The following is a 17126-nucleotide window of genomic DNA, read 5'->3' on the forward strand; positions in this document are numbered from 1 at the left end:
GCTCTTTTCTGTTCATTCCCTTTGAAGCACCTGGCACTGTCCACTGTCAGAAGACAGGATTCTGGGCTAGATGGACCATTGGTTTGACCCAGTATGGCCATTCTTATGTTCTTATGTAAAAAGTAATTATAATATAATAAAAATGTTTAGTACAGAAACTCCCTAAGATAACAAATAACAAATGATAAGATAACAAATGATAAGATAACAAATAAACAATAAACAAATGATAAGATAACAAATAAAAGATAACAAATGTTTAGTACAGAAACTCCCTAAGATAACAACCTTGTGAGATAACGACCTTGGCAAATAATGCATTTTAAAAATCTTGGCCTACTAGGAAATGTATATTTAGATACATTTCCCAGTCACAAATCTAGCATTCTGGAGCAAAGTCACTAAAACATAGTCCAACAAACAAATGTTCCTTTAACGTACCCCTCCCTTCTCCCTCCACCGCTGTCAACTCATAGTAGTTGTCCTTGGTCAATGGAGACCCAGAGTTCAGAGACGCTTTCGCTTGAGTTCACCTCCCACTCTAGGGGACAGAGGAGGAGAAGGCACCTTACTTGTTTCTCCAGCCACTTGCCACGGCCACTTGCTCTGACCACTGTTCGTCATGCCATTGTTCACTTCATCTCTCCGTCACCAATGGCCTTGCGCCATCACCTTCTGCTGCCGCCTGCCACTGTGACCTCTTGAGTCTCTTGAGGTTCCACCAGCTCTCAGTTATTTCAGCTCTCCATGGGGGAACTTTGCTGCTAGTGGAGGCTGGACTGTCTCTTTCACAGAAACACGGTCCTGCAGCAGGTCTAAACACTTAGGCCTGATTATCAGTGATTTCAGCTCTAGGGGTCACGTAACCAAAAATAACCCTCTCAGTTGAGCCTTATCAGCTCTGTCTTTAAACAGGAGAGGACAGGTCAAATAGTGTCTGTGACTTAGGCAGAGCCCACACCACTCACCAAGCAAAACACCTATCCCCACCCTCTCTCTCCCCCCACTGGGATCTGCCATCAAAAACCCTTGCTTAGCGAGTGCAGTTCAGTTGAGGGTGACCAGCGCTTAATTTGGAATGAAATTAATTAAGCTGGGGCTCAAGCACGTTTTTTACTTTCATATCTGATGTGGCAAGCGGGTGACCTCCTCAATCAGGACAGGCTATGTACCATTCTGCTGCCCTTTACTCACACAATAAGGATAACATTTCATTACCTCCGCATTCAATACTAAAGTGATTTGTCACCCAACACCAGCTAAAATTGATCACTTCGGTAACACAACTCTGTCTGCTGGATACCTAGGCAAAGTAGGTGTTTTCATGTAAATATAGTCTGGTCCTGAACACCTGGCTCATCACTAGTTGTCAGGGAAGAGCTCATTCAGACCTTATTTACCAATCAAAATGAATGCATCCACACTGTAAGAAAAAACAACAGCTGTGTGAGGAAGCTAGTCTTTGTTCATACTTTTCAAACCTATTATGCTTTTCCACCAGGTACAAGTATTTTATCACATACCATATATGCTTTTAAAGTGTGTATTTATGTTTCAATTTCAATTCAAATTTCCAACTGACTAAACTGGCAACACTCCTTGATGTAACTAGTTGACTACTAGGGGGGTGGTTGGGGAAATTTGGGGGGAGGGAGGGTTGTAGGGAAATCCCTGCTGCAGATCCTCTCTCTTCTTGCCGAAAGCCCTTATCTTCTCTAAGGCTAGGCCTACATTAAAATGTTAGGTTGACCCTGCTAGGTCACTAAGGAGTTGTGAAAAATCCATACCTGAGCGACATAGTGAAGTCGACCTAACCTCCAGAATTTTTCTATCTACCTATTACTGCCCTTCGGGGAGGTGGATTAACTACATTCATGGGAGAACCCCTCCTGTCACTGTAGTGAGTGTCTACACTGAAGTGCTACAGAGGGCTGTAGGTAGGCCTACAGAGTTCTTCCATCAACCTAGCGTTGTCTACGTCAGGGGTTAGGTTGTCTGAACTACAATGCTCAGAGGTGTGGATTTTTCACACCCCTGAGGAACGTAGCCAGGTTGACTTAACTTTTTATTTTAGCCCTGGCCTTAGGGGATGTTTGCACTACAAGCACTACAGCTGTAGTGATGCAGCTATGATGCAGTAGTGTAGACACTTGTTACAGCAACCGAAGGGTTTTTCTCCCTGCTATAATAAATCCACCCCCTCAAGAGGCGGTAGCTAGGTCGATGGAAGAATTCTTCCATCGACCTAGCGGTGTCTACACTGGGGCTTAGGTCAGCTGAACTATGCTTCTTAAGAGTGTGAATTTTTCACACACCCCTGAGCAACATAGCTCGATCAATTTAAGAATTAGGTGTGGACTGGGCCTTAAGACATATGATGATCACCTATAGGACTAAGTAGGTGCATAGCTCTGCCCTGTGTATAGCCTTGCACAAATTGCCCAGGTGCATTATAGACTTTTAACCTTCCCTAGAATTGTCATCACCACTGCCAAAGGCAGCACACTGGACTTGACAGCTGACTGATCTGATCAAACAAAGTGAATCCTATGTTCTATCCTCACCTGGCACCTCTTTGCTTCCACTGAGTCCAACCTGACCAAATTCAGATTCCTTACTTTAGCCTCCACTTCTGCTGACAGACCTTCCTCATCCTTTCCTGGTCCCTTCCCTTGACAAGTCCCTTATCAAGTCTTGTTTCCTTTGGCTGCAAGAGACACATTTATGTCATTATCCATAGGACAGACTCTCACTCTGAATTGAAAACATCTGAACATACTAATACTTGATGTGACTAATGAAGACTTTTGCAGTATTACCTGATTCCACATTTTAATTGTGGAATAAAGTTATTCACTTTTTTTAAAATTATATTTTTGACACAGAGGAAGAACACCAGTAAGGAAATCAGTGATTAGCATGTAAGTCTCACTATGGCACAGATCCAACCTGGGAGATCACAATTTTTGCTGGTCTTGGATTATAAACTCTTTGGGCCAGGCACCGAGCCTGCACTCCGCCCAACAGGATGCCAAATGTGGATTGGTATCTCTAAGCACTACCATATTAATATGAAATTTTAATAATAATAGGTCAGTTATCTTTGCAGGTACAAAGAAACATACACTATGAGGGTGCAGGAATCCTCAGAAATTCTTCTAAACCTCAGACTCAAAATAGTAATATTTTCCCCTTGCTCCGAGATGCTAAACTTTTGTGATTATACAAGAAGTCTGGGTTTGTTCTTTTTTGTTCTGTTTTTAGTGTCAAATTTAAGGGTATTTTGATATATCAAAATCTGAGTGGAAGTGAAACAATTGTGGATTTGCTCTTTTAAGAAATTACTGAGAGAATAACCAGGACAAAAAACTCTTTCATTAGGGATCCTGCTGGTTTTGGAAGATGCTTGTGTGCTGAAATTGAAAACACTGGTCTGACCTCCTTTGGCTGGTCACTTAGCGTACAACTGCTATGAATGTAACAAAGGCTAGCACAGAAGATCCAAGGAGACATGGGGAGCAGCTGCAAAGAAAGCTGTTACCACTTTGTTCGTTCAGTGTTATATATGGAGAATCATCTCCTGCTACACAGAAATAATGCCTTTTGTCTGAAGATTTGGAATCTTGTGCTAGCACCAGCCATTCTGCTGAAAAACGACATTGAACACCAACAATATGTTTTACCAGGTAAACAAAGTTTCATGTTTAAATGTTAAAGTTCTTCCCATTGTTAAAGCAGGGAGGACGATGTAACAGTCCATTTTCTAATACAGTAGTGTTTTCAAATGGCAAGAAGAGCTTCTTACTCCATGTGCTGAGTATAAAGAAAATTTTTCCTTTAAACTCATATTTGGCATCAGAGCTTCCTCCCTATGTTCCTTTACAATAAAGGGGGCTCTCACCAGCTTTTTTTTTTTTCCTTTTTCTTTTTTTGTTAGTTGTTATTTATCTGGCACAATCTTATGAAGAAACCAGGGAACCTTTCCACAGATGTCAGAGGTGATGGTGGTCCAGCAGTTCCCCTAAAAAATGTATCATCACAGGAGGTAGATAAGTGAAGTTGGGCTACTTGCCTACATTTGATATGCAAGTCTGAAGCTGGAAGTGATGTTAGCTTGATAATTATGTCTTATCTACACTGGGGATTTCAAGTTACTATAAAATATGATTTGCATCACCACAGCTTACCTCTACTTGAAACTGAGGTAAACTACACCAGTGCAAGGTATGACTAATATCAGTTTTACCTGTCTAGTTTAGGGTTTTACATTGGTGCAGCTACTCCAGTGGCTATAACTGGAACAAATCCCACTTTACTGGACTTTATTGACTGGCCTCCCAAAAGGCGATAATGAGGGGAAGTTACTCTTTCTTGGTTTTTAAAAGAGTCAGGGTTCACTACGTGGTCCCTTTTGCACGTGGTCTTAAGACAAGCATGTCACACAAAATGCATCCTTACTGGCATCTTTTGCCTCAGAACAAGTTTCACTGAGTTGAACAGTGACTGAATAATCATCACTTACAGAGGAACAGTTTGGGGTATAAGGAAGGTATGTGGTTCCTTTGGCTGAAGTCAGCAGAAATACAATTATAAAAGATGGCATGGAATCTTGCCAGAACAGTATGTAGTCAGTAGCTGAAGCCTCGTGCTTGGAGGAGGCAGTACATGTACCAAATCAGTATGAACCACCTTCATGTGTATAAAGAAGAAAGTCCTCAAGTCACTTGAGGGTAATGGGAATTAAGCATAACAGATAAAAGGAAAGGAGAGAAGCAACTGAGAGCTTTCAATCCAGGCCAAAGCACAGATTACACAGTACTGTAGACTGTTTAAAACAGACCTGCAACGTTCAACTTGCTTTGCTAACAGAAAATGGCAATCTCTAGCCTTGTTACACCCTTTCATGAGCACAAAAAAGAACACATCTCATAAGAAAGGAGGTGGGGTTGGAGTGAAAGAAAGACCCAGACAGTTTAGAAAATGTTGGAAAAATATGGAAAATATATCTGAAGAATTTCTAGCACCTTGGAATCCTCAGGAGAAATAAAGGTAAATATAACACTTTGCACTTACAAACTTAATTCTTTGAATAAAAGGTAAGTTTTTGATTTATGCAGACAAAATCGTCATAGATTAGGAATTAAATGTTTTTAAAACAAAATACCAAGATTAATTTTACTGAAAAATTGCAATATATATATTGTATAAGGAATACAGTGAAAATAGGCTATCAAAGATCCAATCAAATCCTCAGTCTTGGTATAGTATCACCAAACCCATGCTATATACATGGAGCCAAGAATTCAGATTATCCTAAACTTAACCATACATCTGAGAGTATATATTTGACCAAAGACCTACATGGTCAAGTCCATTTGCGTGAATGAACATTACATAGAATTACATGATCCTTCGAAGTTTGGCCCTGAGGTCCATACTGTTCACTGTCTTCTATTTCTTGCGATAGACTGTACCACTCCTGTTGGGTGACCTCATGTTACATAGAAACAGACAGAGACCACAAGATGTTAAAAGAAAAAAACCACAGACAACAACCCAGTCAGTTAATGTCTACAAAATATAGTGCGCTATGCATTCGGTTTATAAAAAAGCAGGCCAAATTAATGAACAAGACAGCACTGGATACTTTCCTCACTGAAAATGTATATATCTGCATTGCTTATTCACTGATCCTGACAAATATTCTCTCTCTCTCTCTTAGATTCATGTAGATAATTTTGTAATTTCTGTTAACTAGACCTAGTTTCATTAGAATTTGTTGATGTCCTGATTAGTGGACTTGTCTGTCACGGTTTCCCAGTCATACTCTATTCAAACTAAACTCTGTGGTGGTAGTTAAAGTTTTGAATGATGGATCTGAGATGCAAACTGGATCTGAACACTTCCAAAGTTTGTAAATATTTGAATTTCTGTTTTGACCAGGGCTCATATCTGTTCAGGATTCATGTTAAAAACAAGTTCTTCCTCCTAACGAGAAAAAGTGATTGCTATGATAGTGTATGAATTTCAGGTTTGTACAGTCAAATACTCTTTCAATATGGCCATTGTCATCACTGGGCTATCTTCTCTTCCCTTATGTTATCCATCAGTGTTCAAAGAGTGGACTGTATGCTCTCTGAGGAAGGGACTGTCTTTTTGTTCTGTGTTTGTACAACGTCCAGCGCAATGGGGTCCTGGCCCATGAAGAGGGCTCTTCGGTGTTACAATAATACAAATAATAATACCCCAGATATGTCATGAAAAAAATTTAGAATGGATTTTGTAGCAGGGCTTCCTGTGGCTGCATGTTTGGCAACATTGTCTGAACTGGCCTTGGTCAGTTCTTGAGGAGATGGAGATGTGAGACCAGGTGTATTTAAGATGGATTTGTGGCCAGTATATACAAAATAATGGATCCCCCCCCCCGCATCCCTCCTCTTACCACAAAGGGCACCTGTTTCCAGAATCATGGGAGGATGAACAGATGTCCTGCTCTTTCCAACTAGCAGTTAAGAGAGGCAACCGTGAGTACATTTTAACTTTATTAGAAAAAATGTTTATACAAAGCTCCGCACTGCACAAAAACACACCTCCCCCCAAACACAAAGAGCAATCTAACATGGCAAGCTGTATGCATATTATATATGTGGCATGTATATATTTTTTGCATGGTTTGCATTCATTATTTTACAAAGTTAACATTCAGTAGAAAAAGATGCTGTTTGTTACCATTATTTTCCCATATAAATAACTGTGAGCAATCCCTCTTCAGATAGATAAAAAACACCTTTTCGTGTCATTCTGTAAAAAACAGACTGAAATGGTATTGAAATCTATAACATTCCCCAATACCACCATAAAAATATCATCTAGCCCCTGGCCCAAAATGCTTGTCGAAGGCAATTAGAAGAGAAGGGACCATAAGACAATGCTGGAAGGTGTGTCTTCAGTCCAGTTCTTTGAGCCAACATTCAGGTAAATAATATTTTATTAGACTTAACACTTAAGGGTGAAATGAGCACAATTTGGGAAGGACAAAACTTCTGCCCACATTGGAAACCCAACTTCCTGGTTATCTGTCATCCAGCCAACTTCTGACATGTCCTGTGGCTGTGCCAAGAAGCCAAACACTCACCAATTCTCTCCAGAAGGCATAGGAAATCAGTGATGGCAGGAGAAACCTTTGCTGGTTTGCCAACTTCTTCCCTCCACTCATCTTTGCTGGAGTTGCTGGAAACACAGAGCAGGAGCCCGGGCTGCTAAATTATCTGGAGGAAAAGTCAACTAGGGAGAAATGCTAAAAGACAGCTAAAGGGAAGGTTTAAAGAAAAAGCCACTGGAATGGCTCCCAAGGATCTGGTTTGGAGAAGCAAGAGCAAGTAGAAAGAAATGCCTGCAGCTCACAAGACTGGCTTTACTGGAGTTTAAGGGTGGTGTTTTGGTCCAGATGAATTAACTGGCTGGTGACCAATCATTCTTTCCATCAAGCACCATGATAGGTAGAATGGAGAAGTTTTTGAAGGCAATACAGAGGCAGTGATGGTGGTGAAGATAATGGAGGTGAATGACAAAATGCTGATGAAGATTAATTGGAGGACAATGCCAACGAAGAGCAAGATGTACTGTCTGGCAGAGATGCTGGCAACAGAAGAATGGTTATATGGTTGGTGTTGTTGGTGATGACCACTGCAATCTATTTATATGTCCATGTAGTCGTCATCTTCATCAGTATCACTCTCCAGTGAGGACTCTTGGCTTGAGGTTTCTAAGATCTCCAATGCTGGCTGACAAAGACTCTCCTTCTTTACATTTGCTGCAGACTGGGCAGACAAAATAGCAGACTGACCCAAAGAAAAAAGAAAAAAGAGAAATATATTGCTGAATAGTTAGAATAAACCCACGATCACAGGGCTCAAAGACAAATGTCTGCTATTCCTCAACATTTATGAGTCTCCTTATTTGTAAAACTTTGTGTGTCCCAGCTTGAGGCTCCATAATACTGAATCATCAGTAAGCTTCCTCACAGCCAGTACTCCTGAAGTTCTCTCTATAATAAGACACAGACTGGAACAGCTGGGATATCCCAATCAGACTGCATTTCTATTTCGTCCTTTTTCATGACTACTGCTAGGACTGCAGTCGCTATGATCTCCTGCAAGCACTGGGACCATGATATCTATGAGCTCACCTACAGCCTACACTTCACTAATCCTTAAAGTAACTCCACTTGGGAGCAGCTAGGGCCTCATACCATCATACCTCATCTCCTGTGATGAGCTGGGGACAGGAGAAGTTGTTCCAATGACATGAAAAATCTCATTTTAAAGGGAGAATTAAGGTAAAACCCAAACATGACCTTTTTCTTGAATTACCTTTAATTTTTGCTTTGTCTCTTCTGAAATGCTGCCCTTTGGAGAAAGTAAGGTTGGTGTTGGTGGGGTGACAGTGATCTCAGGTGGGAATTTGGTGATAGATGAAGGGATAAAAAGCTTTGGCATAGTGGGCAGAATGCGGGTTTTTACTCTGGTGCTGTCTGCCTTGTTCTGCTGGCTTCCCAAGGACTGTGAATTGGAACTGACTTCTGGCTTGGAACCAGAGGCTGAGGAGAAAAGAATCAGGAAGAGAATTTCAGGGGTTTTCCATGCTTACATATGTCACAGGATAGAAAACAATATCTTAGTTAAAAAAAAAAATCATCTGAGCCAGTCATATATTTCACTGCAAAGATTTTTGTATGAAGACTCAGAAATGGAAAAGGAAATGGAAGAGCAGGAGGAGATGCAAAGTGCTAGAAACCGATTCAGGATTCTGCAGTTCATGCTCTAGGTAACAGCAAAAAGGCAGTGACATTTCTTGAGACACACAATATCTCAAGCTTTCCTTGACAAGTACAATACTTGGCAAACGTAATCTTGCCCTACTCACATCCATTCAAAATGCCACTGCAAAATTAGTTTTCCTAGACGAGAGGTGGGCAAACGATGGCCCGCGGGCCATCCTGTCCAGCCCCTGAACTCCCATCCAGGGAGGCTCACCCCTGGCCCCTCCCCTGCTGTTCCCCCCTCCCCTGCAGCCTCAGCGCGATGCACCACCAGTGCTCTGGCCGCATGGCTGGCTCTGGCCAGGCGGCGGGGCTTTGCTGCTCTGAGCAGCATGGTAAGGAGGGGGTTGGATAAGGGGCAAGGGGTCCCAGGGGGCAGTCAGGGGACAGGGAGCGGAGATTCGGGGGGGCGGCAGTCAGGGGACAGAGAGCAGGGAGGGTTGGATAGGTGTAGGAGTCCCGGGGGGGCCTGTCTGGGGGCAGGGGTGTGAATAGGGGTCGGGGTAGTCAGTGGACAGGGAGGTTGGATAGGGGGTGGGGTCCTGGGGGGCAGTTAGGGGCGGGGGTGTGGATAGGGGTTGCGGCAGTCAGAGGACAGGGAGCAGGAGGGGTTGGATAGGTGTGGGAGTTCCAGGGCTGCCTGTCTGGGGGTGGGGGTGTGGATGTGGATGTGGATAGGGATCGGGGCAGTCAGGGGACAGGGAGAAGGGGGGGTTGGATAGGGGCTGGGATCCTGGAGGGTGGTTAGGGGCCGGGGTCCTGGGAGTGGGTAGTCAGGGGACAAGGAGTCTTGGATAGGTCAGGGGTTCTGAGGGGGGCGGGAAGTGGGAGGGGGCAGATAGGGGGCAGGGGCCAGGCTCTTTGGGGAGGCACAGCCTTCCCTACCCGGCCCTCCATACAGTTTCGCAAAGCCAATGTGGCCCTCGGGCCAAAAAGTTTGCCCACCCCTGTCCTAGACCATCACTTTGATCACGTCATTCCTCTCTTTGAAGCCCTCCACAGGCTCCTTCTTCTCTATTACATCAAACTTAAGCTGCCTGTCAAGACCACTCCCATAGTCTACCCTGTGCAACCTATCATCTCTCATTCACTGTTGAGGTGTTGACTCCCACCTCAAATCAGCCAGTGGTGCCAGCATCCATTGTCTGCTTGTTCAAACAAGCACCTTATTCCATTTTGCCTCTTCCGCTTAGGAGAAGCTCCCTGTAAACATCTGCACAGCTACATTATCTTCCTGTCTCATTGTTTCTTTGTACTCTCCCCATCTGTCTTGTCTGTATCCAGCTGTTGTCTTCTCTTACACTTAGACTGTAAGCTCTTTGGAGTACAAACTATCTTTTTGTTGTGTCCTTGCACAGCACTTAGGCACTGTGGGGCCCTGATCTATGATTAGAACTCCTAGGAGCTACAGTAATACAAATTAAAGATAATATTTCTGTAATAATGATCAGTACAAGACATTGTCTCTTAGCTGACCTATTTAGTCCATAGAGAGGAGAGAGACCAATAGAGATTTCTCAGCCATACTGCTACTCGTTCTATATGGAACGATGACAAAAAACACTCCACGAAAAACAACCAACCAATAAAATCAAATTATGCAAGTCTGATCCCACGATGTGAGCCTCTGTAAGGGGTACAATAACAAGAGGTACTCCAACCTCCTGCTCTTCAAACTAAACACTTTCAGCTCTAGAAACCTGTAAAGCCTGGGCAGTTTTATTGGGATTAGGCAGGGCTATTTAATCAGAGCCAAATGGAACTCCACTTACGAATGCCTGCCAGGAAAGCAGACACATCATCACCTATAAAATGATGTAAAACTGAATTTGGTGTCTCCTTAATACTGCAGAGGATCATCAGATCTGCCACTCTCAATCAGACCTGAGGTCCTTCTATAGCATAGTATCTTGTCTCCAAGTGTGGACAGTGCCAGATGCTTCAGAGGAAGGTGCAAGAAACACTACAATAGGCAAACACAGGATAATCTGCTTCCCATGTAGGTATCATCTTATTATTTATATTTGTATTACTATAGCACCTAGGAGCTCTAATCATGGACCAGGACGCCAAAGTGCTCAGTGCTGTACAAACACAGAACAAGAAGTCAGTCCTTACCCCAATCCCTAACAGTTAGAGAGACAGGCTTAAACCCTGAAGCATGAGGCTTTATATTCCTTCCAAAACCTTTTTTTTAAAAAAGCATTAACTGTTATAACTATGAATATTCTTGTTATCCACATAAATGTCCAATCTCTCTTTGAATTTTGCCGAAAATCTTTTTCCACGAGGCAGGTACTCCAGCTGTTTAATTAGAAGAGAAGAGTCATGGAAAAAATAAAGGTAATAAATGTGAATTTCCGATTTTGCTTTCAAACTGTATCCGATTTATCTGGGACAGTGGAGGAATCCTGTTAGGAAAGTGCCTAACTGATGCAGTGACAAAAGGATTGGACATGTTAGCTCCTCTGGATTTGGTATACTTCAGATCTTAGGTGACCTCAGTAAGCTTTTTATTTTTTAAACTATTATTTTAAAAGCAGTACAGACTACAGAGTAAGGGCCAGGTACAATGGTGCTTTGTGTTTGGCTATGTTGCCACGGGTATTCAGCATGCAAGTCATATGCCAAAGAGAATTACCACTGAAGAATTATAAGGTACTTCTCCAGGAAGCTGGGCCATTGCCATGAATGTCCATAAAATCTGGAAGACTGAAGGCATGGAGAGAAGGCTGGGGAAAGCATAGCCCCTGGTGGGTACAAGATTGCTACAGATGGATTTATTGCTCATTAAAACAAACTTTCAGAAATGAAACCAAAAGAAAGACCATTCGGCTTCTATGGAGCACGGAACATTCTTACCTTGGGTACAGATATGTCCTGAGCTTGTGCTGGTCACTGATTCCACTTGCCAGCGTGCAGCCTCAGCTGACGGAGCAACAGTAGCCATTTTCATCTGTTGGCAAAGTCGGGACTCTTGCTGCTGAAATCCAAGCCCTTCCAAAGGTCCTTCCAGCTCCTCCTCCTCTTCATTAACAAAAGATAATTCACAGATTAAGAGATTTTTCTGATCCCTTTCTTAATTCTAATTATTTTGTGTGTATCTTATAACTGGTGGGCATTTCATTACTCTGCCACTATTCAACAACACCATGATTGAAAATTAAATACTGGGAATTTAAAGTGGCAATATTACAATTCTGACACTTGGTACCATCAATTAAAGCACAGATTTTCATGAAGCCTTTAAAAACATAGCATTTTTAAAAGTTGGATGGAACACTGTGTGATAAATAATTCTCGCATACGCAAAGGCACATCCATGTGCCAAGAGAATTCCCTAAACGTGTATATGTGATCACCAACCTCTGAGACCTGGGGATTGGAACTCCTGTCATAAGCACCGTTACACAGACAATTCAGAGGTATAATAGTTGGCTGGAGTGCCATGCCAGCATTGATCCAAGAGATTTGTATCTGATTATTGGTGACAAAAGATACATACTATATTAAAAACCTTCTTAAAGCAAGTTATAAGGTTATTTATTATGAGTATCTAGACACAGTGGAAGCAGCAGCTTGGCTTATCCTATATGGAGACGAGGAATTATAGTTAAATGCTCAACCTTTAGCGACATGGTCAATCTTGCCCATATGCTCAGGGTTTAGTGGATCGCCATATTTGGGGTCGGGAAGGAATTTTCCTCCAGGGCAGATTGGAAGAGGCCCTGAAGGTTTTTCGCCTTCCTCTGTAGCATGGGGCACGGGGCACTTGCTGGAGGATTCTCTGCTCCCTGAAGTCTTTAAACCATGATTTGAGGACTTCAATAGCTCAGACATAGGTGAGAGGTTTTTTGCAGGAGTGGGTGGGTGAGAGAGATTCTGTGGCCTGTGTTGTGCAGGAGGTCAGACTACATGATCATAATGGTCCCTTCTGACCTTAATATCTATGAATCTACGAATCTATGACATATCTACTGTAGTTTTATTAATGCGTTTTTTTAGATCAATGCATTGTGAAATTCCCAGAGTCTGGCATTCAAAAGTATATACACGTACAGCTCAAATCCTTATAGTGTGTGTACTGGTTTGCACACTCTCTTTCTCTCTACCCAACCCCCACACATACCCACGCTAATTTATATTAGAAAAATATTTTACTGAATGTAAATATAGATTCCAAGGCCAGGACTGCATGTTTGACATGAGTAGTATAATTTTCACTGACTATCATGAGACCCTGATCATAGTCCTTTCTGGAAAGGACAGGCTGAAATAGCTAGCTGTGAGCTTTCTTAGATTCACTAACTGATAATGGTTACTATCCAAGGAACATATATTTCAACTTGCCATATTTATGGAGAAAACAGTATTTTTGCAATGAGAAAGTCACTTTTCCATCTCCATTCAATGTAGCTAAGATCTCACAATCTGTTACACTGAGGTTCTGCTGCTTGATTCTTGCCTTTGCAGCAGGAGTTTGAAAGGAAGGTTTTATGGCTGAAGAACAACCTGCCAACTGTATTAAAAGGAATACCTAGCTAACCTGGGATTCCGTATCTAGGTAGAATTCTTTAAGGAGTTACATTTCCTAAATTTCTTGAACACAGTTTGTGAGAATAAGTTTATCAAGCTGGGTGGTGATGAAATTATTGCACTTGCAAATGCTAATTGGTGAAAAAAAGAAATGTCACCTAAACTTATGCCTGCTAGTCTGTATAAGCCTGAGAATCAACGAGTTTGCAGGCAGAAAATTCTATAACAATTCCATCATATGAATGTTCAGATATCAGGTGAAACACAGTCAGAATGTATTCTGTGATGCTCCACTCATCGTCAACCATAAAGCAGAAAGGTCTGAAAAAGAGGAATATGTTCACTCATTTCAGCACTCTACTCCATATTCCTTCCTGCATCGTACTCTGTGCAGTGTTGTTGGTCCCAGGATATTAGAGAGATAAGGTGGGTGAGGTAATATCTTTTATTGGACCAACTGCCGTTGGTGTGAGACGGACAAGCATTTGAGCTACACAGAGCTCTTCTTCTGTACCTTATCCTGTATGGCAGCGCATATAACATTATAACAAAGGTAACATATATCCTATAACAAAGATAACAAAAATATATTTGATAACAGTCAAATATAAATATGCTTTGTGTGAACAGATAAGAAGAACCTGAAACAATACCAAAATGGAGTGTTTAAGCTACAGGGATCCTGAAGAAACACAATTCAGCTTTTTTAGTTTAAGAAACAGAGTCTATGTTAGAGAGACATCTGTGTTACTATTTCCCAAACTTCCTAACTTGGATTCTCTCTACACCAGATGTAAGTGTGGTTTAACAATAAGCAAGAGTACCAGAGGCTGTGTACCAAAAGAACAACAGCCCTGAAGTGGACTGAAGACAGGACGAATGCCCTCTATGCTGCTGGCCTCTGAGGATAAGCTGTGGACTAGACACTGTAGACTTCCAGAATCAAATGATTGCAAAAAAAATTCTTCTGACTCTGAGGTAGAGAGGAGGGAACAGCCCAGCCTCCCCAAAAGAGAAGCAGGAGAACAATGACAATTTTGGGGGATTATACTGTACAACAGACAGGCTATCAAATCCCACCTTGCTGCTGCAACATCTCAGATGACAGATTTTAAAAATTTGGGATAAGCATAAAGTGGTCTTTATTCACCTAGGTTTGCCATCTACTGTTCCTTTCATTAGCTAAAATACTAAATATGAGTGTGCTGTAAATCCTGTAACTAAACTGTATCCTAAGAAGAAATCGCATGTAACTGACTGCTAAGCCATATTAGGGGCTTAATAAGTCAGCAACTAATTTAAGTTTACCACGCATTCACATTAAGAGCTGTGATTTGTGTTATTGCTTAATGACTGAATACTTATCCTTTAATGCTGATTATTTGCTTTGTTTGATTATAAGGTATTTCATTGTTTGGACTGATTTGCTATGTTTTGAGTCTAACTAGATTGTGTCACGTGACCTGATTGATTGGGTCTTCTGAGCAATCAAATTTTAGCCTAGTGGTGCTAGCTTGAAATATACATAGTCTATCAATGTACCTGTCCTATATTCAATAATCTGCTTTATTAATTTCTTTTGAATTTGTCTTGTATATCTAGTTTTACAGAATAAGATCAGATTTCACTTGAATAAAATTAGATTTAATTTGTCAGCTCCCTTTCACTCTTAAGAGAATACAAATGAAAGGACATAAATCTGATAACTCTAAATATGAATTTTTATTGAGACCTTTCTGGAAACAGCGATTTCTGATATAAGATTGTAATGAATGCTCCAGACAACCAGAACAAGGAGCCAATGTCAAGTTAATCAATCAATAACTTGACTCTCAGAGGTGTTAAATGCCCAGTGACTGAATTATGCCCCTATATTGGCTGAGATTCTTTATTCTCTTGTGACTATGATGTTTTGTGCCATGGTTACTTGAGAGAGACATCTTTTTTTTCTAAGTTTAAAAACTGAATTTACAAACAAAATACTAAAAACAATTCACTTAACCTGTGGTCTCACTGCACACAGGTGTATACACATACATATACAAATGTCCCTGTCATAATTTGTACCAATGATACTTCAATATAATGTGGAGTTATTCACTACATTTCTTCTCCTTGAACAGACAGAAAAAGCAAGAGACTGTAGGATAAACAAAAAAAGACACACACGCAATTCAATTTTCTCCTATCCACCCAAAACAGATTCTGAAGAAAATATCCCGGTACTTGCCTTTGCGGAAGACACTGTTACAGCCCCGATGAACATAATGTCCTAGTTCTTCTTATAAAAACTTTCCCCAGGGAGGCAAGGACTCCACTAAGTCATGAGCTACAATATTCTGCATCAGCACAACAGCATAAGGAAATCGATACAGCACAGTCTAGAGGTGTTCAGAAGCTCATTTTTAGTCCTGTTCAACTAGATCTTTCTATATCACACAGTACTGGTACAAGCCTGGTAGATTTTCAAACGTTAGTTCTATAAACCCAGCTTCAAAATAAAATGAGTTTTTGAAGACATTAAGAGGAGATGCAATAGCCACCCGTCCCTGGGCAGAAGATGGGACAGATACAGTACAGAGATTTATTTGGCACTCAAATACTGTAGTGCAACTTGCGAACTGTAAGCACAATGGGAAAACACAGATTTGCAACACAGAACATTTATGTTAATATTTAAATAGAAAAGTTCATGTCTGTCTGAGCAAAATGGAGCTGAATAAGATAAAATTTTAGCGTACCCCTTCCCAACAGAGCTCTATTATACACAATATAAAATAGAAAGAGGCACATCATACCTTTCAACATCTCCCTGCTTTAGTGAGGAGGAAACAAGCTGAAAACAATTCAGTGCAACAACCTACTCCAGCTTTCCTCTCCAACCTCTTTCCACTTGTTGCTAGGGTAACCAGTGTTTGCAGATGCCTATAGCGGGCGCCTGGGTTCATGACTTCATTATAGTTAATATTCTCTCTCACTGCCTCTCTTTATACAGAGAACTCATAACATACATATATACACAACTGTAGATATATATATTATACACTTCCAGTGAGCATCATATATACAAATACAACACATTATTTTGCTAATCTAACATGTATACAATGAAAAAATGGCAAATATTCTCCCTGCATTTTACAGATGCACAGAAAGTTTACAAGCAGAGGGGCTGTAAGTGATAAACTGCTGCTCTGCTCTCCTTGTGCTCTGTACAGTGTCATTTAATTTCCTCGTACCGTCAGGTATTACAAGAGACCAACATTATAATGTTAATCAGAATCAAACACCTGCCTTTATTTATTCACAAAAACTGACAAAACAAACTGGATAATGAGACTAACACCTTAAGCAAATGCTTTCCAGCTGTTCAAGGAGGCAACTTTTAATATATACACACATAAAGGCATATTAAGGACTAAAAGAGAGGGAGAGAAAGAGCAAAATATCATCTCATCATAGGAAAGATGAAAGAGCTGAGCTCTGAACTTGAACTCCAAAACAGATTCGTACCTGGGTTTCCAAAAGGCATGACTGGGAGAAACCCCATGGCCAAGAGTATCAAATGCTTAAGTAGACAATACAAAAAACCCTTCAAGTATTGTGTTATGAAAGGAAACACTAGAAACTATAATACTATTAAGTAGTCCTATAGTACTTTTATATCACAAAAACACCTTAGACACAGTGAAGACCCAATTCTGCAATCTTTGCTTGTACTGAATAGCACTCACATAATTAGTCTCAGTGACCTCAATGGGTTTAATTG

General features: G+C 41.1%; 1 protein-coding gene across 5 annotated transcripts in view; it reads right to left on the reverse strand.

Annotated features, from left to right (window-relative positions):
• Positions 1 to 6572: 6572 nt before the first annotated feature.
• The window catches only part of CABIN1 (calcineurin binding protein 1), a 211117-nt gene continuing 200563 nt past the window's right edge, over positions 6573 to 17126 (reverse strand). For all 5 annotated transcript variants that reach the window (XM_074972749.1, XM_074972748.1, XM_074972751.1 and 2 more), the window contains 3 exons: positions 11684 to 11848; positions 8373 to 8599; positions 6573 to 7841 (listed from right to left, as the gene is read on the reverse strand). In XM_074972749.1, the coding sequence (XP_074828850.1) occupies positions 7698 to 7841; positions 8373 to 8599; positions 11684 to 11848 (536 nt within the window). In that variant the 3' untranslated portion in view covers positions 6573 to 7697. The remainder of the gene's footprint in view (positions 7842 to 8372; positions 8600 to 11683; positions 11849 to 17126) is intronic.

Source organism: Natator depressus, chromosome 15 (assembly GCF_965152275.1).
Source record: "Natator depressus isolate rNatDep1 chromosome 15, rNatDep2.hap1, whole genome shotgun sequence".
Lineage (NCBI taxonomy): Eukaryota > Metazoa > Chordata > Testudines > Cheloniidae > Natator > Natator depressus.